A 26,567-nucleotide genomic window follows, 5' to 3' on the forward strand; every position below is an offset into this window, starting at 1 on the left:
GCCAAATCCAGCATAAGCTCTCTCATCTTTCCCCTTCACCTCCCCACCAAGTGTGGAAATCCTACCTCCGTTCAATCCTAGTGTCCAATTCCTCCCCAACCTGCCACTGGGGGCTTAAGTTCCCCATTCACCATCAGTGCATTAGCTCTCCTATCCATGAACTAAGCCTTCTCCCTATCAAGTCTCTCATCCTGAGCATGCTAGCTCCCCTCCGAGCCTCTATCCCTTCCCCTCACTACCCCACCGTCTTCTCTCCTAGTCTATGGGTCTCTACTTCCATCTGCAGTTGATGTAATCCAATCCTCACTTAAGCAGGGTCTCTACCCTCCTTGGACTTGTATCATTACAGACTGAGCAGGACAAACTTTCAAAAGTGCATGTAACAAATGGACATGGATAACCCCCGACTCGTAAAATGCACACCCAGGTATATGGATTCGGATGTTTCCTTAACTGCCTTACAGCTTTTCTATAATCTATAAATACTGAAATGTTTATGACACTGCTGTACACATTAACTATTCTACAAAATGACAGCAGGTGAGATCATGGCAATAAAGAACGTGGGTGTGGCTCACGACTGGTAATTTTTTTTTTTTACCATGCATGCTTGAATAGATCAAATGTACTCTCTCTTGTCTACAAACTAATAGCTTTGCTCCATCTCAGGTCAACTTAGACATTGAGGACATATAATGGAGTGGCAAATTCCCAGCCTATGATAAGGAAATTGAGAATGACTGTCCAACAAAGGGTAGAATATAAATGTTGCACTTTCACGTGAATCTGATGCCTTTATTAGGTTGTTTTATGCACATACTAGAGTGTGGAAACACAGCCAATGCTGGGTTCAATGCTAGCTACCATGGGGTTTTTAAATGACTGGCGCTGAAAAAACAAGAAATTGCCAGCCGCTGGAAATTCAGTGTACCTCTAAAATCCAGCACTGGTACCCAGATAATTTGCCTTCACCCCTGACAGTGCCAAGGCAGCCAGACATGATATTTAGTAGCAGCATCTGGGTAACACCACTGAATATCACTGACAGCCTGGCGAACACTAGTAATCCAGGTAGCAGGTGCTGAAACCCGGATAACTAGTTTTGATATTGAACCCAGCATCTTTTTTTTGTGTGTGAATGAATACAGTAAGAGTACTTTACATATATGATGCTTAATGTATTATTTCAGAAGATGCTTCTCTTAAGAATTTTATTCAGAAACAAAATCTCATGTTTAAAAAAGGGAAATTAGGTCTTACTTGCTAATTGCCTTTCCTTTTGTTCCTCCAGCAGACAAACTGAGAAGCACTGGTTTGATGTCACCACCCTACATAAGGATTTATGAAACAAAGCAAACTCCCTTTGAGAAATGAAATTCAGGCCTGGGTCACTTTCTTCTTGCTGAGCCAATCCATTACTGCTTTTGCTTTGTGCTTAGGATTTGTTGTCATGCTGAAAGGTGAATCTCCCCAGTCCCAGGTTTGTGGCAGACAAACAGGTTTTCCTTCAGGATGTAATCTGTGCTTTGTACTATCCATCTTTTCCCTTGATTTTCACAAGCTTTCATGACCCTGCTGCAAAACATCCCTACAGCATAAAGTTGCCACCACCACACATTACAGTAAGGATGGCATTAGCAGGGTGATATGTTGTGTTTGTCAGTAAGTTGAAACTGCTGAGAAGAGGCCATGTCTTGAAGAGAAGTATTAAACGTTTTCATAAATAAAATACTTCTCAGCACGGTGATCAACATGTTCTATTTTGGTCTCACACCACAAAACTCTCTCACATGTGCGCAGTCTCCTTTAAGTGTTTTTCTGCAAATGCTATGTGTCAGGACCTACGCATTTGCTTCCTTCTTGAAACTTCCCATGCAGACCATCTTTGTAGAGTAATCTTGAAACTGTTGAACACTCAACATTTTTTGCATCCGAAACTGCTGTAGTTCTAGTCTTTGGAGGGACAGCTTGAATGACACAATGTCAATGTGTTGTCAAATTTTTTCCACTTTATAAATAAAGAAGATAGACATGACAGTGCCCAAGAGATATGGAAACACATCAAAACATTTACAGCCTTCCCCCAATCCATAATTTTCAATAATTTTATGCCAGAGTTCTTTTAGCAGCTTTGTGTTCAGCATTTAAAAAAAAAGACACTGTGTATAATAGAAATGGTGTGATTTTTCATCAAGAATATTTGAAATCAGTTCAACAACTGTGAATAGACACAGGTCTTTTTCTTATTATGGATTCTGTTAAGGGCAATTTTTTGAAACAGAGCCAAGTTGGATTTGCAATGACAAAGGGAAAGGGGATGGGGACTTGATAAACAGCTTTTCTGTGTTTACAATGAAAGTGGTTTAACTAATTAATTTATTTTATAGCAGCATTTAAATCCCACATTTTCCAAACGAGTCTGGTTCAATGTGGCTTACAATGGAAGATATCAGAGGTAGAGAATTACATAAGTAGTGATAATAAAAGTTACATTTAAGATGAACATTGGGTAAAGAGTTACATTTGAGATGAATGTTAGATAAAGGGTTATATTTGAGATGAAGTTAGAAAGGAAGTTACTTTTAGGTGATCCTTGTGATCGCTTCAATGGCAGAGAATGTGATGAGGAGCCAGTGATTGAAGGAAAGTTCCTGTTTGGTAGGTTCTAAGTGGAATGGATGGGAAGCAGGTGGTCGAGGGAAAGTTCCTGTTTGGTTGGATCTAAGTGGTTAGGAGTTAGGTTGTTTGGGGTGTTGTGGGGAAGAATTGGGTATTTAGATGTTTTGATCATGATTAGTGGGAGGGGGATTGGTGTATATGTTGGCGAGGTGGTTGGCTCATTTCTTTTGGGTGAAGTTGAAACACTTCTGTTGTCTGTGGGTAGGAATTTCTTAAACAGGTGACTTGAGGTGTTTCCTAAAGATGGTGTGGGGAGTTAGAGATCTTAGTGGTTTTAGTAGTGTGTGCCACATCTTGGGCATTTGTAGGGGAAGTTCGCAGAGTGTATAAGTCTATAACAGCTGGGGTATTGAAGTGTCAAATAGTTCCTCACCTCTTTCAGTGAGTTCTTAAGGGGTAGGGTGATAATATCCGAGACGTACGTAGGTGCTTTGCCATGAATTAAGAGACCATGGTACAAAGTTTGAAGGTTATGCAGGCTTTGATTGGGAGCCAGTGTAATGCTTGTAGTAGAGGAGTGGCTCTTTCGTATTTTGGTTTTCTGAAGATGAGGAGTTGCTGTTTACAACCTGAGTAGAGGGCATTGCAGTAGTCTATTTGCATGAGAACACTGGATTGTACAATGATTTGAAATACTTTAGTGGGGAAGTTATTTTCTGATTCTCCTCAGTTTCCATATCATGTGGAATGAGTTCATAGCAACCTTTGTGACCTGAGGTTAAAGGACAGTTTTTGATCAATGATTACTCCCAATAATTTTAAGTTATCCAAGAGGGGATAAGAGGTCCACTTGATGTTTATGTTGGGTGTGGTGGTTTGTTTGTGTGGTGCTGTTATTACCAGGAATTGGGTCTTGTCTCTGATGAGTTTGAGCTTGAAGGCGGTGGTCCAGTTTTCTAGTGTGCTGAGGCTTCTTTTGATTGTCTCAGATCTCTTTAATGTCGCTTTTGAATGGGATATAGATAGTTACGTCGTCAGCATAGATAAATGGGTTGAAGCCTTGACTGTCGAGTGTCTTGGCTAGAGGGGTCATCATGATGTTGAAGAGTATTGGAGAAATTGAGGATCCTTGTGGGACTCCGGATTGTGCTTTCCATGTGGAGGATAGTTCATTTTTCATTTTGACTTGGTATGTTCTCTTGGTTAAGAATTTCTCGAACCACTGAAGTATTGCTCCGCTTATGCCAATCTTGTCTAGTATTCCTATTAGGGTGTAGTGATCGATCATGTGAAAGGCCATGTCAAATTGTAGTAGTAGTAGTAGTATGTTTCTGCCTTGTCTGATTTCTCTTCTGAAGTTTGCAAGGAGTGCCATTAAATGTCGTTTCTGTGCTGCAGTGAGATCTAAACCCTGATTGAGAGTTGTGGAGTATTGAAAAGTTGTGCAGGTATTCTGTGAGTTGCTTATTGACGATGCTTTCTAAGAATTTGGCAATAAGGGGTATGGAGGCCACTGGCCTGTAGTTTTTGACGTCACTTTTGCTTGACTTAGGATTTTTGGGGTAAGTGTTGAATGATATTATCTTTCTCCTCAGGGACGATGCCTGCGGTTAGAAGGTCAGCTAGGTAGGCCGTGATGCTTTCTAGGAATTGTGCGGGAGGTTCTTTTAGAAGGTAACTGGGCCGAATGTCCAATGAGCAGTGGGATTTGGTTGATTTGAGAAGTAACTACTGAATTAGCATTGTATGTGGGAGTGAGAAGGATGACCAAGATCTGTCCGTGATGAATGGCTCTTCACTTCAGGTGAGTTCCTTTAAGTATGGTTCCAAGTCGGGGTCATCTTTCTGGAAGGAGACTCTCATTGATGTTATTTTATCCTCAAAAGTTAGCGAGTTCTTGTGCTCCTGGAGAGTTTTCTGATTCAGATGTCTGGTGGTCTGTGGTTAATGTCTGGTGGTCTGTGGTTAGAAGTGAGCAGATTATGCTGTAGAGTTTTTTTTTTGTAATGTTTTTGTAGTCAGAACAATCAAATTCAACCACTACAAGCAAATAATCGGATCAAAGTTTTGCTTTGTATTGTATGCATTTTAATTTCCAGTTCGTTTTGTTACATCTGTTTTGTGGTTTTTTTGCCATAGCCTTTTCGAGGTTTCTGTATTTTCTTTTGTGTTCGTCGCTATACCATGGGTTCACCTTGGTTCTGACCCTTTTCTTCATTTTCAGAGGTTCTATGTTGTTGAGTATTGTCAAGCATCTGTCCTCCCAGGATGTTAGGAATAGTGAGGAATTGTCACATGGTGACCACGGATTGGAATAAGCGTTGTTCCAGAAAGTTTCATTGTTGATTTTGCCATGAGATACATGGGTTAAGTTGGTAGTTGTGTTTTTTTTTTTTTTGGGGGGGGGGGGGGCTTCTTTCCATTTGAGGGCCACAAGAAGTCTGAAATGGTCAGACCATGGCATTTCCCATTTTACATCATTGAGCATTATGTGGTGAGTTTCTGTGAATTTATAGGCTATTAGGTCGAGTGTGTGGCCTTTGTTGTAGGTTGGTTGAGGGGGATGGGTATTCATGAGAGATATCTGCATGCACTGCCCTCCACTGCATGCAAATCTCTCATGAATATTCATTGTGGATATCCCAAAAACCCAACTGGCTGGGGTGCCTCTAGGATCAGGTTTGGGAACCACTATCCTACAGTATCTCTGCATTTTTTTCAAATATGAAAAATTAATATTCTAGAATAAAAATCCTGGTCTCTGATTTATTAAAATTTGAATTATCCACTCCTCTCAGATGCCTAGGGCTGAATATAACAATGACATAACAGAAGCCTTTGTGAAACTGGTTTATCACTCAGTGACTGTTTTCAAAGTGGATTCACACTCATACTCCTGTTTAAAGCAGTCCACACAAACTGCAGTGTTCTGGCCCACTTCAGAAACTGCTCCTTAAAGCCTGGTCCCATTTTATTCCCTCTTTCACTGCTGCAATGAGGATCACCCCATCATTATATTTAAATGTGATGACCGACTCATCTTCCACCCCAAGGTTCTCCATTAACAGCATTCTGCCAATCCTACCATTCAAGCGCTTCCCTCCATCTGGTCACTCAGTACCAAACACACACTCCACACAATACTTCTGCTCCCCACTACTCTTCAGAGTTCATGCTCTTCCATTCTGTTGAAAGCCTGCCCATATGTCACCATTATTCAGAGTACAGACTACAAGGTCTCCAGTCCCTGGTTTACTAATGGACTTTTATACCTGTTTCTCTACTTCCTCGGTGACCCGCTTTATTTTCAGCTTGTAATCCTGAGTTAGTAGCTCCAGCTGTTTATCAATAAACTCCAGGCGATCTTGTCGCTCTTCTCGCTTCTCTAGGCAGTAAACCCTGATAAGAGAAAAAGGTCAGTGAAACCATAAAATCAAAACACAAAGTGATGAAAAACCAGACACAATTAGGCTAGTACAGTCTTGTCCATGTTTCCTACTTATTTCAGTAACACAGACCCTATTAAACCTCTAGCTTTAGCACTATTTCCAGTGTCCTCTGTGACTGTCTCAAGTCTTTCCATACATCAACAGAATTTTCATCCCCCATCTTTGATGGGAGTAGGGGACTGTTCCATGCATCCACAATGGAGGTCCAGAAAGGCAGCGAAGCCTTGCTTCTACGACACCATCATGACATAACCCAACTTGGGGTTCTAACAGTTTTTTGAATCATTGTCTTAATAAAATCCAGTTTGGAGGAGGGAATGATGCAGTAGATATGGCTTATCTACTATTCTGATCATGTTTAAAAGTTCAAATCATGTTTGCTTATCAAGTTCTTTCTCCTGTACTGTAAAACAGTGTTCCCTAAGATGCCATAACCCATTGACTTTAAGGTATTGCACTAATCTATCCTTAGCTCCTCAGTGATGTCAAATTAAAGTCTGTAGTTTTCTCCACTTTCTACATTTTTGTGGTACATCTGCTCCTCTCCAGTCTCTTGAACTTCCTGTTTCCAGTGATAAGCTGAAAACAGCTGCGAGAGATACAGTCAGTACCGCCATGACCTCCATCACTATTCTTGAATGTAACCCATCAGATTCCATTGATTTGTCCATTTTCAACTGCATCAGTACCCAATGCTTCAGCAAATGATAAACTAGACTCAGAACTATAAGGAACACTGTTAAGTGTATGAGAAGTTTCACACCAAATAAAAAGACTACCATGCAAGGGGCACTAAGGTGCAAATAAGAATGGGAACCAAGAGTATCTTCATTCCTATGATATGCATTACCAAACACAATGTTTAAGGCACACAGATTCCAATATGAAAGGTTAGGTGTAGTCTTTCGACCCAGCTCTTCTATACTGTTGCAAGAATGAATTCCTTCAAAAAGGCGGTAAATAAATCAACTCACCTCTGTTCCTGGGCAGCAACATGCACTGAATCCATTATGTGACGTACAACTTCTGCAATCTGCTTAGCTCTCATTGTGTGCTGCTCAAATTTGGTTTTCACCGCAGACTGAGAAATACATTCCTGGAAAAAAAAACCCCCACAAACAATACAGAATTTTACTTTATGGTGAGAATATAACCATATTTATTCATTCAAGATAGAGTGGAAACAGACTTTTGGTTAAGAGCAGTGGGCTAAAAATTAGGGAAGCAGAGTTTAGAGCCTGCATCTCACTCCCCCCCCTCTTGCAACCTTGGGCAAATCACTTCACCCTCCATGCACTATGTAGATTAGGCAGGGAAATAACTTGTGTACCTGCTTATAATCACCTCAAGCTTGGATCTGACAGAGGTGAGTAATCTCAAAAAATTTATGTACAAATTTTACAACGATCTAATGAAAAGACTTCAGTGTAAAGATGTGCACACATTATATAGCACAGCAGATTTACTGCACCGTCCTCAAGTACTTCTTTTGAAGGCAAGCAGTTTTGAGGCTCTGTGGTTAGTATTTAGGGGTCCTTTTACGAGTGCTGAATGCCATGCAGCCCACAGGAATACAATGGGCTGCACAGCTTTTAGCGCACCTTATTAAAAAGGACCCCTTTGCTGGGAAATGGAAATCTTTTTTAGGCTTAGAATTCCTAAAATAAAACTTATTTTAAAATATAATTCTGCTCACCTCAAATCTTCTCTCAAAGTTCTGAAATTCAAACATCCTTACTTGAAATCCCTCTGCTAGTGCTCCACCTGAAAACAGCACATAGTCACAAGGTGATCGAAAATAACCCACTGTTAACTACACAGATCCAATCCCTCCATTAGGCAGCCTTTTTTGTTATATTTTGACTAGAATCATCTTCCAAAAATCATTTGAATAAATGAAAATAATGGTCTTTCCCCTACCGCCTTCTGGCATTCCTTGTGCTTTCTGGATTCGAGCGTTTAATACTTCCTTTGAAGACACAAAAAATATGCGGTCACTCGCCTGCACCCGATCCACTACGCCCAGCTCATCTACCAGGAAACTGGTGCAGCGTTCCATGTGTTGATGGCGTACCTGTAACACAGCAAAAACAGTGAGTTCTGAAGAAGCCACCTGCCTCCTTACATTGACACATCATTTAAGGGCCCTACAAGTCATTTTCTTTTTTTGTTTTAAAGAACAGGAGTTCTAAAAAGAAGACAGCAAATACAAACCAAAGGGGAAAAACTCCCAAGCGCATTTACAAAAACAAAACTTTCATTTTATATAAGTATTTTTTTGTTTTAGAAAGGTAAACCAAACCTTTCTCCCAACACTAGCCCTCCCCCCCCAAAGGGGGTAAGAGAATAAGAAATCGCCCCCACTACATCAGGGCCCTGCAATTGTTTTCTTGCTGTATAAATAGCAAGCTAGCTGTGTTGGTCCATGCGAGTACACAGAAATAAAAATGTTGCACCAAAAATAAGAGGACACGTCTTTGGTTGCTGAAGCAACATCATTTTTGTCTAGCTTTTGGGAGTTCACATTCCTGTCCTCAGGTTCAAACAGAAAGAGCAGGTTAAAATAAAGAAAGATGGCATTACGTTTTCTGGCTCTCCTACTGCTGCCTGCTTCAATGAGCTAACCACCATTATTCCTTAAATCAGCAAGGATTCACTTCTCTCGCTCCCTTTACGGTGCCAAGACAGATACGGACTAGCATCATGATGCTGGTGATTACAGTTCTGCTACACTGTGGCAAGCAACCCCAAAGCAGCATCATGGCACCACTCAATGTGCGATTCGAATATCTCTGATAAGACCAGCAAAGGAGCTGGTGCAGAGAGCACTGTATGGAGAACATAACAGTGCTACTCACCATATTTAAAGCAGCATATTGAGTGCCTCCTGCAGTGCCCAGTCCAGGCCCTTGTACCATGCATGACTCTCCTGGCAGCAGTCAAGTTACTAAGGCTTCCAGCACAGAAAGTACTTGACGCATGACAGTGCTTCACCAAAGTGAACCAAATATGGAGGCCTGGGTCATGCCAGTGTCTCTTTTCCTTACTGCCACCTCAACTGCCTCACCACTATTAACTCTCCAGTTGTTACTGTCATAGCCACCAAAACATACCCTAGAATTGTTCAGTTAATATAAAAATTACTACAGGGCTCAGCCTCAAGACCCTTGCCTTGCATTCACTGTCAGTTATTGCCCTGCCAGAATTAAAGGTTGAAAGGTTAAAAATGCTCTCTCCATTGTGGTGGTGGTGAGGTTATTGCCCAATTATAGAATGCTTAGGTGCCTTCAGAGGAACCACTCCCAGTTCTCACAGGCTCAACACAAACCTCCTCCATGTACTCTGGTTCTGAAGCTGATGCATCCCAGCGATTATTCAGAATGAAGATATTGGGACGAGAAAGACGATCATTCACCTTGTGAAAAAACTGCTTCTCCTATATATAAAAAAAAAAAGAAAACACAATTGAAAACACAATCAAAAATGCCAGACAATGCAATTTGGAATCCAAATCAGTATTTAGGTAAGATCGAACCATGTTGGGGGATTAGACTCAATATCTGTATCTGCATCACAGAATCTTGATCCTGTTTGTATGGGAGAGTGCATTACAAGATGATAGATATTTGTAGCCTGCTCTATCCTTAAAATTAGGTTCAGAGCACGTTAAAAAGAAAAGGATACATTAAACCAAAAAAGTACAATAATGTTAAATTTTGTCCAACAATGAAATCACAATACGAATTTTGAAAACAAATATGGTTTTTATCCGTTTACAAAAAAGCATGTATGATGAGCATAATCTTATTTCAACTGGAAGAATATTCCAAAATTTGCTATTTGAAATGTAAATGATTTCTCATTAAAAAAAACTTTTCAATTTAACATCTCTGAAGGAGGGAAATTGCAACACAAGAGACGTACAAGTTCGCTGGCACCCAGGAACACCCAGAAGGGATAATCAATGTCAAATCAGTCAGACTATAACCCTCTAAAATTTAAAAAACTAAAGCAACACATCTTTCACCAGAAGCCAGTGCAAGTCAATCAACAGCAGAGACACATGATCAAAGTTAGTTCTACAAAATATGTCTGGTTGTTGAATTCTGGATCAACTGTAATCTTTGTATTTGTCTTTGAGTGATAATAATATACAATTACAGTAATATGTGACAAAACAATTGCACCAATATTTTGAAATGATTAGAAAACAAAAACCTACTAATTGAAGATGTTTCAACTTAAAAAATGCTTTCTCAGATAAATGTTTGATCCAAGCACTCATACTTAAGGCAGAATCCAAAATAACCCCAAGGACTCTTGAGGTTTTGTTTATCACTTGAGTACCATCAGAACAAGAAATATACACAGGAATATTACCTAAACGTATACTAGAGAACTTTTGTCTTATCCGTGTTCAATTTAAGATTGAAAGAAAAAGCCCAACAGTTAATTTTCTCTATGCAATTATTAATCTTGGAAAAGGTAACATCTTGAGAGGAATCCGCAAGAATCAACAAAGATATCATCAATGTACGACAGAAGTTTCACAAGTCTCCCGTACAATATTTCCAAGAGAGCTCATATAGATGTTATATAGGAGCGGGGAAATAGGAGAACCCAAGGAGATTTCTTTGATGTTTCACTTATATATACGGTCATCTACCAACATTTGCTTATTTCCTAGCTGAAGAAGAAGGGCAACCTTCGAAAGCTAATCAAGAAATGTATTAAGTTATGTCCAATAAAAAAGGTATCATCTTATTTTCTTTTCCATGTTTTATTCATAATATTTGAATCTGACAGATTTTATAGCCGATTTGTATTTTGTGAGTGCTTTCCTCCATTCGGTTTTGTTTTCCTCAGTTTTTGTTTACACCATTTTCTTTCAAGTTGCATTCATAGAGTTAATATTAAACCATGGAGATGATTTAGTTTTCTTTGTTCAAGAGTATTGCAGCCTAAGGTCTTTTTTGTTGTTTCATCCCAGAGTCAGGAAAAATTACTTGGATAAGATTATCTAGAAATAAATGCGAATTGGCTTGGGAACAAAATTCTGTTACGTCCATTTTGCTCCTTGTTTTATAGTTGTGGTAGAGTGTTAGATTTTGAGGACATTTCACGCCAATTATTTATTTATTGTGAACATTTATATCCCACATAATCCCACCAAGGCAGGCTCTATGTGGCTTACAACGTTGTAGGAGGAGTACAATATAATAATACACTTGCAAGATCAAGCAGGAGTGGAGTAAGAACGATCACACAGGTAAGTATGAGTGTTAGCTTTTCATGGCCTGACATTGTTGTAGACTTCCAGTCATAATTATTTATGAAATGTGAATTATGAGAGGGGAACCTGAATGCAAATAATTCTAAAATATGTCCTTTCTGATGGGAAGAATGAGCCAGAGGACTAATATATTACTCCAAGAGTTTAGAAAGTTAAGTTCCTCGGTATAAGGATCATTTGGATTATCTAAGCGCAAGTTATTATCACCTAGTAGAATAGTGTTTTGAGCATTTAAGCATATATTAGGTATGAATTCAGTAAATGGTTGAGTATCAGTCCAATTTCCATGGAGCCGATAAAATAAAATTGCAGTTAGGTGACTGTGTAAGGAATCATCTTTGATTTTACAGACCAATATTTTGAGAGGAGGCGATGAGAAATTGAAGATTAAACCAAAAATAATTTATAAAGGAGAGCAATGCCCCTACCCCTTTTCTTGATTCTAGGAGGTGGAATAATTTGTAACCAGGGGAACATAAATTATTTATAATTGGGTCTTCCTTGGATTTCAGCCACGTTTCCATGATGAAAGCTAGATCTAGACTGTCTTCAACAATCCAGTCCTTAATCAGTTCAGGTTTATTAAAAACAGATCAGGCATTTATGTATCTGACAGGGATAGGGATAAAGGTGTTATCGATGGTATTTGCACAACTTGATCAAGTGTTGAAATTTGTGTTGGAGTCTAATCAGTGATACCAGAAGGTTAGAGTTTGGAGTGTGGTTTAACAGGAGCAATAGGTCTTTTCAGTTTACGTTAAGAAAAAGTGAGTACTGGGATATTGAAAAACTCATCTAGTGCATGTACATGACAACTCAAGAAGCACACCTTAGTAAACAGGGCCCTTACTGTCTAATTACCGGTCATTTTTTGTTAAATTGCTAGAAGGTACACAAGCTAGAAGTGGTTATGATCCTGAAAATGATAATGGACCAGAAACTTTGAATGATAAGGTGGATGTTATTGTGGATGATTAATGTCGAGATTATTGTTTTTCCCAGAGTTCCAGGTATGACTCCTAAAGTTTTCCTCAGAAATATTTCCTTAATTATTACTTTGAAAGGAGTGAAGCCTGTGAAAACTGGGATTGCTTTAATCAGTGGGATTTGAATTAGAGACTTAAGTATATGTATTGTTAAATAATTTCTGGTTTTTAAAAGAGAGAGAATGTAATCAGATGTATTATTTCTAACTAAAATCTGGACAATAAGTATGTTCTCAATTAAATGAATTGACTATACACCGTATTTGGTCTTAAAGAAGCCAACCAGATGATCAATGTGGAATAATGAATTAGATGAGTAATATCTGGGGATAATCAGGTTAATACCATGTTTTCTTTTTTCTGTTTACTGTTTAATTGATCTCCTTGTCTTATCTCACTCTCCCTATTTTTCTTTACTTTGTGGTCTAAGAAAGAGAAAGATTGTATATAATCCATATATCTAGTTGGGATTGTTTTCTTATCTTGTATTAATGTGCAGTCATCTCTGTATTACTGTTTGCAAGTGACCCTTGTAAAATGAAAAATTATAAATAAATGATTTAAAAAAAATTGCTAGAAGGTTTACTGATGGTACAAGTTGACAATATTTGGATGTTCTTTACACTTCTCAGTTGGGCTTTCGGGCATTTTTTAGTACAGAAATAGTTATAAGCTCTCTTTTGGATAAAGTAAGGTTATTAATTAAGTGAAGGAAAAAGTGTGCTATTGTTTCAATTTGATTTACCATCTAATTATTGGACATGTTCTGATTTTTTTTTTTTAACTAAGAGATCATACAGGGTACTGTTTTCGCAGTGGTGTAACCCCTGTGGAGTGCCACAGATGTTCCCTCTTTCCCCTGTATTGTTCACTGTATTTTTGCGATCCCTTGGCCCTCTTTTAGAGAGAAATGGTTTTCTTAACTATATCTATGCAGATGATAGCTCAGTATTAATTCCTATTCAATCAATTATTGATACTGACCTTTCCAGAACCTCTCTTTGCATAAATCTACTAGATAAATGGATGAGTTCTCATATGTTAAAACTAAACACAGATAAAACAAAATTTCTGTGTTTTGACACCAAACCAGAGAGAATTCCTAAATTATCTGTTAACTATTGTGACTATACTATTTCAAAAGTCATCAAGATTCTGGGCACTCAGGTCGATAGTGCTATTTCAATAGAAATGCAGGTCAATATACTAGTTAAGAAGTGCTTTTTTATGATGGGAAAATTACTGTCTGGAAATATTTTGATAGAAATCAATTTGAGCACTTAACTCATGCATTTTATCCTATCTTGATTATTGTAACGTGATATATTTGGGCTGTACAAAGAGGCTACAGACTGTACAGAACACGGTGGTTCATTTGATTTTTGGACTTTCTAAATATGAGACTATTTCCCCATTTTATATTAAGTTACATAAGCCAGGATTATTTTCAAACTGGCTTGTTTTAGGTTTAAAGTTTTACATGGTTTGGTTCAGTTTTATTTTTTTGTCCCATTTTTGTTTTGGCGCTGTCTCTAGAGCCAAAAGAGTTGGCAATATTATGCTATTTGCCTTTCCCTCAGGTAAAGGAATGAAGTGATTAATGCTGTTTGAGAAATCACTGGCCTTTCAAGCAGCAAGGCTTTGGAAGGATCATGCTAAATTTGATTTGTTTCCACTATTTTACCTCATTTAGAAGGAAGATCAAAACATGTTTATTCAAGAAATTTATTTTACAAGAGGGTTAGTAATTTTGTCTTAGTGATATTTTGTGTCAGAATTATGTAATTCCCAGAGGATGTTCTGGCTTCTTGATCTTTGTGACTCAATTAGAACTGTAAGGTGATAGCAAGATATGTCAGAAATGTAATGTAATAGAATTCCACTGACTAGGAAGCTTATGTATCAACAGAATTCCTACAGATGTTAAAACATTTTCATAATAACATAGTAGATGATGGCAGATAAAGACCTGTATGCAGTGGTGTGCTGGAGCCAGCTTGCAAGAGCCGGTTGTTAAATTTTTTGGCATCTTGCGAGCCGGTTGTTCTGGGAGAGCGATCCGGCTTGCCTACCCCCCCCCCCCCCCCCCCAAGCTGCAGGGTCACGGACTCCCAGTGCTGGCTCACCTGCCTGCCCTCAGCTCCACGATAGCTCTCCTTTCCTTCCTGCCGCTGCCCTGTGTTTAAATATTTTATTTTTACCTCAAGTCGTGGCAGCAGTGAAAGTAGCAGGCTTGGCTTGCCTCTAGCCTTCCCTTCCCGCTCAGTGTCCCGCCTTCCTCTGATGATGTATTTCCTGTTTCCGCAATTGCGGGACACAGAGGGAAGGGAAGGTTGGAGGGAATTCCAGGTATCTACCACCCTCTCCATGAAAAAGTACTTCCTGACATTCCCGAGTCATCCCCCCCCTCCCACTATTCATGTCCTCTAATTCTACCACCTTCCCGTCTCTGGAAAAGGTTTGTTTGTAAATTTAATGCCTTTCAAACATTTCAGTGCTTCAATGTCTTGTATCAAATCACCCGTGTCTCTCCTTTCCTCCAGAATATACATGTTCAGGTCCTCAAGTCTCTCAACATACATCTTGAACCGCAAACTCCATACCATTGAACCACTTGAAATCTTTATGTCCTTAGCATGATATGACCTCCAAAACTGAACACAATACTCCAAGTGGAGCCTCAACAACAACAACAACTTGTACAGGGGCATCAACACCTCCATTCTTCCGCTGGTTATATCCCTCTCTATGCAGCCTAGCATCCTTCTGGCTATGGCCACCGCCTTGTCACACTGTCATCAGTTAACTCAGTGATTTTCAACCTTTTACATCTCACAACACACTTACAAGGTGCAAAAATTGCTAAGGCACACCACTGGAATCTAACCTATACCTGCCCATCCCCACCTGTAACCTTCAGAAGTATTTCATGTAATTATGTTACTGAAATACATTAGAGCACCAATATACCTGCTACTAGAAAACTGGAACAAGATGGACTGTTACAGATTCCTAAACAGACACCACATGCCAGCAGAATCCTTTACCTTAGCTGCAGAACATGACTCTCACCTAATACAAAATAGAGAACCACAAAAAAAGAGATGCCAGACTCTGAATGCCGTGCAACACCAGAGAAATAGAAAGAAATGCATGTCCTCCAGACCACTGCAAAATAAAGCCTACGATCTAAATTCTCAACACCAACATAATTCAATTACTAAACTAAAAATAAAATTATTTTTCCTACCTTTGTAGCTTGGTGATTTTATTATTCCAACTAGTAAAAAAGCCCCGTTTCTGATGCAAATGAAACGGGGCCTAGCAAGGTTTTCTTCTGTGCGCATGTGGGAGTGTGTGTGTCCCTGCCCTCTCTCCCCTCCCCCCTCCGAGTCCTTCACTGTTACAGAGAAAGCGATTTGATTCCGTGCTTTGCTGCGTTTTCCTTCACTGTTACAGAGAGAGCGAGGGCGGGGCAGGCACACATGGGGAAACCGGATATCTCTCCCTCTTCACACTTCCGGCTGGAGGCTTCATTTAGAACGTTGGTGGTGCCTTTTATATATAGAGATCTTTGCTCTCAGTCTTGTACTGATCTTTCACGTTCAGCTTTCTCTGCCTCCTTCTCAAATCTATCTTGTTTTCCCTCTCTGTGTAGCATGTCTCCCCTCTTCCCTTCCCTTTATGTTCAGCATGTCTCCCTCTTCCCTTATTTTATTGCATTTGTATCCCACATTTTCCCACCTATTTGCGGGCTCAGTGTGGCTTACAATACATTGTGAAGGATGGAAATACAGTGTGTTACAGTACGATTATGGGTTACATTGAGAGGAGTTAAGGGAAGATAAAGTCAAGTCAAAAATGTGCAACATTTTCATTTTCTCCTCTGCCCCACCCCTGTTCCTTCCTGCAGGTCCAATATCTTTTCCTACCTTCCTCCTCCCACCCCTCAGGCTTCTCTTTCTTCTCTGCTGCAACTCTACAAAACTTTGCAGTTGCTGGCAGCTATAAAAACAGGCCTTCCTCTGGCCGTCCGGAAGCTTTCCCTCTGTTGCGCCCTTCCCACACGGCAAAAGGAAGTCATATCAGAAGAAAGGAACCTGGGTCTGGCCAGAGGAAAGCATGTTCTAATAGCTGCTTTCATCCACAAAGCTCTTGTACAATTGTGGTGGAAAAAGACACGATGGGTGGGAGGAAGATAGTGAGGCGAATTCAGACCCAAGAGGGGATTCCCGCGGGATGTGGATTCCACAGCACACGAATGTGCTACGGCACACTAGTTGAAAAATGCTGAGTTAACTGACAGAGTAGAATCTCTAAACCAGGTGACTTGTAAGAGCTGACAATAGAGAGCAAAAAAAAAAATTCTTATATATTAAAGCTAACCCCCCACCTTTATCATTCCTAGGGACATGTAACAGAATAACTTGGTGGCTATACCTCCACCACTATAGGGCCTGAATAATCTCATAATCAACTTTCAATAATAAAAAAACAATCCTAGTTCAGAACTAGAAATGAAACGCCTTAGCAATAATTTGTTACAAACAGACCTAGCATTAAAATACCAGCATGGTATTGGGATAGTAGAATCAAAAGATATCAGAAGATAGCACAGGAATTTTCCTTAATGTACACTATTATTTTTCTGAGTACAGTAAGAATAAGATCTCTTACCATAAATAACTTCAATCCATTGATGCATAACATAAGAACAATCTATTGGAAACACCCCTAGCAGTCAGATCAATCTCTAAAAGCATTAATCCCAATTACAAAATTTGATAAAAATGAGTCTCGCTCTGTAGTCCCATCAAACCTTGAATAAGCAATAAACAAAAGGGCGGCAAACCAAAACCATCCCAAATTAAAACCTATAATTAAGAAATCATTGTCAAAAATCTTACTATAAAAAATATTATTGCACAAAGGTATGCGCCTTTAAGATGCTACCATTAAACCTTGGCGGTGTCTTGACATCACCAGGGGAGGTGAGGTAAGCTCCCACACCTGGGAGAACAGGAAACTGCAGCTCTCAGCAGCAAAGGAAAACAAAGCTGCCAGTCTGTCCAAAAACACTTCTCCAACCACAGAGCGCACTGGTTGAGTGAAATGGGGATCATAGATGTTAGTAGTGACTCTTAAATCATGGTGGCGTCTGATGTCACAGGGGGAGGGCGCAGACCAAGCTCCCATGCCTGGAAGAACAGGAAACTGCAGCATTAAGCAGCAAAGGAAAACAAAGTTGCCAGACTTTTTTTTTTTTTTTAATTGATAAGAGGTACTTTATTGAGGCCAAAAGAGCAAACGTACACTGAATATATCCAATGAAGCAAATTAACAGTAAATTTGGCATAAGAACGCAATGCATAATAGTATCAATACTACAGGTTGTGAGTGCTCAAACAGGATAAGACAATGTTAAGGAGCACTAGCAACTTCTTTTTATAAATGTTTAAGATAAAGAAAAAAGGGGGGAAAAAACCCTTAAAACCCCACTGTCACACACAGTGTTTTCACAGAAAGATCACCCTAGGGCAGGATAACCCAGTCCTCAGGACACACCTAGCCAGTCAGGTTTTCATGTTATCCAAAATGAATATGTATGAGAACATTTTTATACAATAAAGACAATGCATGTAAATATATCTAATAAAAATTCATTGTAAATATCATGAAAACCTGACTGGCCTGGTGTATTCTGAGCAGGGGCGTATCTGAGGTTCGGCGGTAGGGGGGGCAGGGGCTAGAGTGAGGGGGCACATTATAGCCCCCCCCGGCTGTCGCCGCCCCCCCCCCTACCGCCATCAACCCTCCCTCCCTCCCCCGCCTACCGCCGTCACCTACCCCCGAGGTCCGCTTCCTCCTGCCGGCTTTTTAAAACATTGCTTCAGCTGGCGGGGGACCCCAACCTCCCGTCAGCCCAGCCGCGGTCTTCTTTAACTTCTTCATCCTCGTCGTGCTGTGAAAGCTGCATGCATCCTTAGTTCCAGTTGGACGGAGTCTGACGTCGCAGTACGTTGACGTTACAACGTGCTGCGACGTCAGACTCCGTCCATCTGGAACTAAGGTTACATGCAGCTTTCACAGCACGACGAGGATGAAGAAGTTAAAGAAGACCGCGGCTGGGCTGGCGGGGGGTTGGGGTCCCCCGCCAGCTGAAGCAATATTTTAAAAAGCCGGCAGGAGGAAGCAGACCTCGGGGGTAGGTGACGGCGGTAGGCGGGGGAGGGAGGGAGGGTTAACGGCGGTAGGGGGGTCCGGGGCGAAATCTGCGGGGGCTCAGGCCCCTGTAGCCCCATGCAGATACGCCCCTGATTCAGAGGCTGGGTTGAGAACCCTTGCCCTAGGGAAATCCTCCCAAGAGGCAGTACGAGGTCTGCACCTATATCACACACAGATCAATATACAAATATTTTGCCTGGCTAACTTCAGGAGTTAGCTAGAAAAAAACCCCTCTCTCAATTTTCTCTTAGTTGATCAGCTAAATTTTGTTCAGGCAAATTGTAGATGGATAAAAAGGCAGCATTTACAGTTTTTCTGTGGTGTAGTTGAATATTGGTACTGACTGACCAAGGTTTAACGCCGCCCAGCCTAAATTATCCAGTTAATTCTGTTCAGCCAAACTGCAGGCCTAAAGTTAACCACATAGCCTCGGTCTCAGTCTTGAGCCCAAATAAGGTCAGGCTGAATACCCAATCTAAAGTTAATGAGCAAAACCGTCTCGTTAACTTCATGACTGGCTCAATATCAGTTTCTACAAAAGGAATGCAGTAGGGTTATCTTCTACAGGGTCTGCTAGAGAACCTTATAAAAATCATCCTGGGACATCCTACAGAGCTTCTACCTGAAGGTGAAAGTCTATAACTTACAGTCTGCATGAGAGTGGACTCCGAGTTTGCCACCAATACAAAAACATCAGCATCCAGACAGAACTTGTCGATCCAACTGTCCAGTTCCGTAGTTACATCAATCCCAGGACTAAAGAACAGATGAAAAAGAGCTACTGTTATTGTGTCTGAAAAAGTTGAGCTCTGGAATTTACAAAATAAAAATATTTCCTGGAAGGAAGCTGCTTGTTTATGAGGGAAAATTAATAGGAATATTCTATTTATGAAGTTACAAGAACTAGGTTCCCCACAAGTAAAATTGATCAAGAACATTTTTAACCAAAAACAAGTTGCCTTGTAAAATATTTCCTCAAATGTAGAGGCAGAATTTTACATACTTATGAGTTCATATAACAACTATCCTGAGGAATGAAAACTTGTTCTCTGTCAATCCTTTGGCAGTTTAAATTTGTCTAAAACTGTTTGTTTGTAGCAGAACTCCTTTGGACTCACTACCTTTAACACCAACCATTGTTAATATAATTTCAATCTTTTTCCGAGATCAAAAATCTTGGAATTATATTGAATTTGTCTCTTTCAATTGAAATCCCTGCTTAAGGGTTTGATCTGTATTTCATATTTTTGCCTGAAATTATGTAGACATCTAAAGATGATCCTGACAAATTCTGACTTTAGAACAGTGTTGCAAGCTTTGATTTAGACCAACTGGACCTATTGTTTATTCTTTATTTTTGGAAGTCTCTGCTAGAAACATAGAAAGATGATGGCAGATAAAGACCATATGGCCTATCCAGTATGCCCATCCATGCCATCTACTCTCCCTATCACACCCTTAGAGATCCTATGCACTTACTGCTATTAGGGGCTATACTTTATGCTAGTACTACTCTAATACTTTATTCTTTACATTAGCTTCCTACGTTCTGGCGAATTAACTTTAAAATACTATGATTTATAAGATTCTGGTAGATGATGCGCCATCATATTTTCTATCTTCAATGGTATTATATCTTCTAGATCACCGAGGTGTGACAATACTAGGAAATTGCAATTGACTGCCAGTCGACAGTATCAGTTAACTGCATTATATAAAAGTCATTTACTTTATGTGGGTTGTTTGAATAGAATACTTTAACAACTGATGTAGGAATGGCAAATAACATTGTTGCTTTTTATTGAAACCACTTCTGTTCTCACAGGTTTTTAGTACATAATTGGTAGGAGCATAAAGGAAAGGACATTGATAATCTAGTCTGAGCACTGATGGAAAGTTTTTACATTTATTTTTATCATGCATATTGCACTATGTTTTTACTGTAATTGTGTTTCTTTTTTCCCCACCTTCAGCTGTGGTAAGTACGAGCTATACATTTTTAAAATATATATATTGAACCTGGCCATTTCCTGACTCACCTATCCATCAGCACCAGGTCATCCTTCAGAAGTGGACATTTGGAATTAGGCCACATGACACTGACTAGGCAACCTGCATCTAGTTGTTCATCCTGATGGAGGGCATGAGCCAAATGATTTACAGTCTATTAGGCAAACAGAGAAAATTGGTAAGAAATGACAGAGAGGAGGAAGCCAAATCAGAAACATGTAGATGAAGCTTGTATGAAGAAGTTGTCATCAGCAATTATAGAAAATAGTCTCTTAAAATACTGTGCACAGTTATGTAGTACATTTTTACCAAAGGTCCCCATCAAAAACAGCTATATATGCTTCTCTCCCAAGGAGGTATTTAACCCTGATCAACTAGAGGGCAGAGATAATATTCAGCCTGCAGCGGTAAGTGATTTTTAAAGGCTGGCTGCCATGGTATTTTTATACCTGGATATTCACTGCCAGGTCATACCTGGATAGTGATGAACACCTGGGTATATAGGGCCGCTGGCACTTACCCAGGTTTGGCCACATTCAGACCAGTACCTAAATAACTATCTGGATAAAGTTAAGAAAGCCTTTTTGCTGTCTTAACTTTATCTTTATTCTTAAGCCCTAGTGGATTTCAAACAATAGTAGAGGCAGTTCTGCTTCCATTATTGGATTATTGTAATTCTCTATATTGCAGCATAAAACAAACAACAAATGCAACAACTCCAACTTTTGCAGAATACAGCTGCTAGATTAATCTTTGGATAAGGCAGGTTTTGTAAAGTTAGCTTCCTATTGAATAACTTACATTGGCTAAGATTAGAAATTCAAATTCAATTTAAAATAGCTGTCCTATAAATGTGTTTATGGTGATAATTCAGTTATGGTAGGAAACTTGCTTATATTCCTCAAGTCATAGAGGGCATCTAAGGAGTTCTAAAAAAATCTCTCTCTCGATGCCCCTTCTGTAAAAATAAATAAATAAATAAATAAATAAATATGCGATTGAAGTCTATTTGGGAACATTCTTTTGCCTTCCAGGGCACAAAAATATGGAATAGTCTACCTACAACAGTTCCCTTAACTACTCCTTACAGTTCTTTTCGAAAGGTCTTAAAAACATTTGCTCATTACTTAATGTTATATTTTATAAAAATTACTTAGAATATTTTTTATTAAGATTAGATTTTAATGTAATTTTATCCAGCTGGGATATCTCTTTGCTCTGTGATCCGCTTTGAATCACAAGTTAAAAGTGGAATAGAAACAGCAGAATAGAATAGAATTGATATTCAGCCTGCTAATCAGGTAACTATCACCACTGACTGGGTAACTCCCAGCTCCAGCTTAGTTCAAACTCCCTTCTCTGACACCAGATACTGGCAAAGCAGTCTGTCTGGATTTTCAGCAGCATCATCCAGATAATGCTGCTGAAAGTCTGGGTATGGACCTAACAAATGGACCTTATCCAGGCAGGAGCCACTCCTTCTTGGATAAGTCCTGCTGAATTATTGACCCCTTGATATTCATAAAGATAGGGGTTCTCATTGATAATCTAAGCCACAAAGTGGTCTAATTCTCAGTGTAGCTAAAATAGGCTATTTAGTCTCACATCTTACATATGCAAATACATCTGGATATTTATTCCTGATAAACAAATCTGTTTGCAGCCTTTAATGAGAGCCCATGCACCAGTTCTATGCATGCCATCATCGCACAGTAAAAACAGAATAGAGAACTCAAAACATGTACATTTTAAAGTCAGTGTTTTGCTATCTAAAAGAACATTCCTATATTTCATTTTCTTCCCACAACTGACCATTACACAAATTAATAGAAAAAGAAAAAATGCTACATAAAGTCCAAAACACTGGTAGAAGGTCACTGTAGAAAGCCATAAGGCCATCTGGATATCCCTGAGAAAGGGCCCTCATACAACTCAGGACCCATTCAAATGATAAATCATTCTCTAAGGTACACATGGCATTTCACTTTTAACATTATTTACCGCCACACTCTTTCTCTCTTCAGAGCCCTCAGTCAGTAGATAGGCCTCATTGCCTTCTGTACCCTCCACACGCAGAAAACAGTTGGTTGTATGTCCTATGCCCGAGGGAAGGACTTTATCCCATAGCATTGCATTTATCACTGTGCTTTTACCATTGCTAGTCCTAGAAACAGAAAGAATTTTTCAAGATTAGTCTAAGTATCTGTCCAGTAAAAGAATGAGGTACTTGCAGAAGTAACAAGGCATGAGTATAACCATAGGTGCCAGCTCTATGGGAGCTGTGGGTGCTTGAGAACCCTCAATACTGAGCAAAACGCCTTCACTTTGTCCAAGCAGGGTAATCTGTAATAGGTTTAGCAACCCCAAATCATTCTGAAAAGTTGGTATTGCAAGCTTTGATTTTTATACTCATAGGAGCCAACAGCCCTGACTGGATTTAATGGTTATAATGGGAAAGGATTCTCTGTTGCAGCTGGACCAGAAGCAGAGCCATCAACTTTACTTGGGAAATCTATCTTGAGTTCCATACCGGGAGGCGGGGATAGTGCTAGGCAGACTTATACGGTCTGTGCCAGAGCCGGTGGTGGGAGGCGGGGATAGTGCTGGGCAGACTTATACGGTCTGTGCCAGAGCTGGTGGTGGGAGGCGGGGCAGACTTATACGGTCTGTGCCCTGAAAAAGACAGGTACAAATCAAGGTAAGGTATACACAAAAAGTGACACATATGAGTTTATTTTGTTGGGCAGACTGGATGGACCGTGCAGCTCTTTTTCTGCCGTCATCTACTATGTTACTATTAGGCATATTTTCAAAGCACTTAGCCTTCCAAAGTTCCATAGGTTTCTATGAAACTTTGGAAGGCTAAGTGCTTTGAAAATATGCCTCTATATCTCACTACAGTCTTGAGAAGTTAGTGGAAGTTGAGTTCTAGCACCCATATTGACCCTGAAGGAACCAGTCTTTTTAGAAAGACCAACAGACTGTATTCAGTGAGCTGTCTGGTTTCAGAAATTAATGTATCACAATCTCTTAAAGTATCTTATCTATAAAGATTTCAGGATAACTTCTGAAGATCAGAACCCCCCCCCCCATATTAAATCTCAGCTTTATCCACATCAGCAGTGCCACCCACAGCCATTAATACCTTAGAAGAAATATTCTACTAACCTGCCAAAAAAAGCCACTTTCATGTGTCGTCGTGCCAAAACCTCACTAATGCCAGCAACATTGGATAAATAGCCTTTCACCTCAGATACTTGCTCTTCAGTGGTAACAGGATCAAGTTCTGGATTCCTGTAAGTTTCTTAAAACAAAATAAAAAGAAATTCTGATGACAGAAAATAAGATGCAGTCATTTTATTGAACATGAATGTGATGCCCACATTACTTTCTACATAGTAGATGATGGGCAACAAACTGGTCCATCCAGCCCGCCTAGTTTTACTGGACTAGGCTGCAAAGGAAATATTCCAATTACCAGATGCAGAAATAGAGAATATGATAGTCCTCTAGGATGACCAGTTTCACTACCATATATCACAACTGATCTTTGGCTCTCCTCATTTCATCATAGCTAGGGATCTTCTTTGCTTATCTTAAGCTTTCATTAATTCTGTTACCATTTTGATCTCCACCACCTCCGCTGCGAGGCCATACCATACATCCACCACTTTTCTCCATAAAGAAATATTTCATGACGTTACTCCTGAGTTTACTCCTTTGAAGCCTCACACTAGTAATTTGTTATAGAATACTCCCTCTTGCCCCCTCCCTGAATTGTAATCTCCCTTTGGCAGGAGAAGTCTGTGAGCAGTTCTTATCTTCTCACTCTTCTTCTGGCTTCCTAACCAAATCAGTTCTTATATACTGCTAATATCCCCGTTACAGGGTTCAGTGCAGTTTACATGCTTGGTGCAACACAGCAGAAACTATTAGAAAGCATACATGTAATAAATGAACATTTTAGGACAGACCAGAAGCAGTAACTATAGGGTCACCCAAATCTCCCGAGACTACGGGTTCTGGATAGTTTTGACTTCAGATGGAAGCCAGTGAAAGAGTAAGCACTTGTAGGTAAGATGCACTGCTTGACTAATTAAGGCAAGATGGTACTAAAACTGTTATGGGGTGAAGGAAAGGTGAGGAGAAATGATGGCATTCCACAATATAATAAACCCAATACTGGGTGTACCATGATATAAATGCTTCATTAGAATACCCTGAAAGAATGTCATAAAAGCAGAGGTAGCACAACTGGATTTAAATGAAAAGCAGACATATGAATGAATCAAGAGCTAATAAGCAAATTGAGACACCAACGGGATACTAGTTTTGTGAGTCTCGATGGGATAACTGTCAGTCTGGAGTTGTCCGCACGTATTGTGCAAAACTTGCAGTCAGTTTAGTCTCCTGAAGATGCCATCTTGGCGAAACATGTGGGCATGTTGAGAATGAGCAAATGACAGATAAATGACTTCACAGAAAGGATTGGATTTCATACCTCTCTGAATCACTGTTAGCTACTGCTGGGTTGTCTACAGCCAAGAGTGAGGAAATGATAATTGTTAAATTGAATGGAGGATTTTCTGAGTCCACTGCCAGCTATTATACCAGCTTTAACATCAGATATTACCCTCAATTTGGATAAAAGAATTTTTGCAATAAGAATATTGGAAATCTAAATGTATTTTATTAGGCATCAGTGAATAACATTCTGCAAATGTTTTCTGGTATATATATTGTAAAAGGACTCGATATCAAAGTGTCATTAGTACTTCCCTGCTTGTTTGTTAGTGATTTTTAATATATGATTAGTTTTATTAATAAAGTTTGTGTTAGTAGTGATTTAATATTGTCAATATGATTTCTGTTTTTTAAGCCTGGAGTAGGATAAAGATATTGCAAGAAACCAGCTGCACTTTGGAATCTCTATAAATAGAAACTTCGTATGACAAATCAAGAACGTAGCACAATCCACCTGACCTGGATAGCAAGATAGCCCTTCTAATCTCATTTCAGAGGCTAATAAAATTGGGAACACAATAATGGAGAATTTCCTTTACTCCAATATCGACTTGATGACTAACTCAGCAGGGAATGCTACAGAGTATGAGTTCCAGAAGCCATTATGATTGATTCATGGAGCAGGTGGTCCCAGAAGACAGATGAGATTGGGGGTTGGGGGTAGTCCACATCTATTTCTTAATCAAATACAGGACCTGGTACAATGAGTAATAACGGTTGGAAGAGCTGATTGACAATAGTCCGTAATAATGCTATCTACTTTTGATTTAATCAATGCAGGAAGAATTAGTAGAACTAATGCACAAACACTTAACTGAAAACAGGAAGACAACATAACACTATGAAATTACTAGCTAGAAGAAAACGAAAAGGAATAGTTGCAAGGGTCACATTTGCATGAACTATGGAGATTGTTTGAAATATCACCTTGGAAGAAGAAATAAAAAAAGTATTTCATGCATTGTCAAAAGTTGACTAAGGGGGTCTTTTATAAAAGCGTGTTAGCATTTTTAGCACACCCTAAACACTAGAGACGCCCATTGGAATATATGGGCATCTGCAGTTTAGCACGCACTAAAAACGCTAGTGCACCTTTGTAAAACGACCCCCAAATGACTGCTAGCATAGTTAACCTACAGTACCTGAATGTACTTCACTTTGGCCTACTACTCAGATCTAAGTAACTGGTGCTGTGAAAAGGCTATTAAAGCTACAAGGACATATTTTAAAAGAACAGAAAGCAGATCCTAATGAGTAAAACAGGACTGAGCATAAGAACTTTCAATTTAGCTGTAAAACACCAATAAAGCAGACAAAACAAGATCCGAGGAGAAACATACCATATTGTCAATAACTAATAAAACAAACAGGAAGGAACCTACAAGGGTGTCTCTTGGACCATTAGATGATCAGAGACAAAGAGTTCTCAAAAAAGATGAGGTCATAACAGAATAACTAAAT

At 39.5% G+C, this 26,567-nt stretch overlaps 1 protein-coding gene across 4 annotated transcripts in view; it reads right to left on the reverse strand.

Moving 5' to 3' along the window:
* Nucleotides 1-26,567, reverse strand: part of MFN2 (mitofusin 2) — a 50,527-nt gene that overhangs the window by 18,518 nt on the left and 5,442 nt on the right. For all 4 annotated transcript variants that reach the window (XM_030222285.1, XM_030222282.1, XM_030222284.1 and 1 more), the window contains exons 3-11: nt 23,751-23,886; nt 22,584-22,746; nt 20,612-20,736; nt 19,220-19,328; nt 9,397-9,504; nt 7,989-8,142; nt 7,765-7,832; nt 7,043-7,164; nt 5,892-6,018 (exon numbers count right to left, since the gene is read on the reverse strand). In XM_030222285.1, the coding sequence (XP_030078145.1) occupies nt 5,892-6,018; nt 7,043-7,164; nt 7,765-7,832; nt 7,989-8,142; nt 9,397-9,504; nt 19,220-19,328; nt 20,612-20,736; nt 22,584-22,746; nt 23,751-23,886 (1,112 nt within the window). The remainder of the gene's footprint in view (nt 1-5,891; nt 6,019-7,042; nt 7,165-7,764; nt 7,833-7,988; nt 8,143-9,396; nt 9,505-19,219; nt 19,329-20,611; nt 20,737-22,583; nt 22,747-23,750; nt 23,887-26,567) is intronic.

This window comes from Microcaecilia unicolor, chromosome 13, assembly GCF_901765095.1.
Source record: "Microcaecilia unicolor chromosome 13, aMicUni1.1, whole genome shotgun sequence".
Lineage (NCBI taxonomy): Eukaryota > Metazoa > Chordata > Amphibia > Gymnophiona > Siphonopidae > Microcaecilia > Microcaecilia unicolor.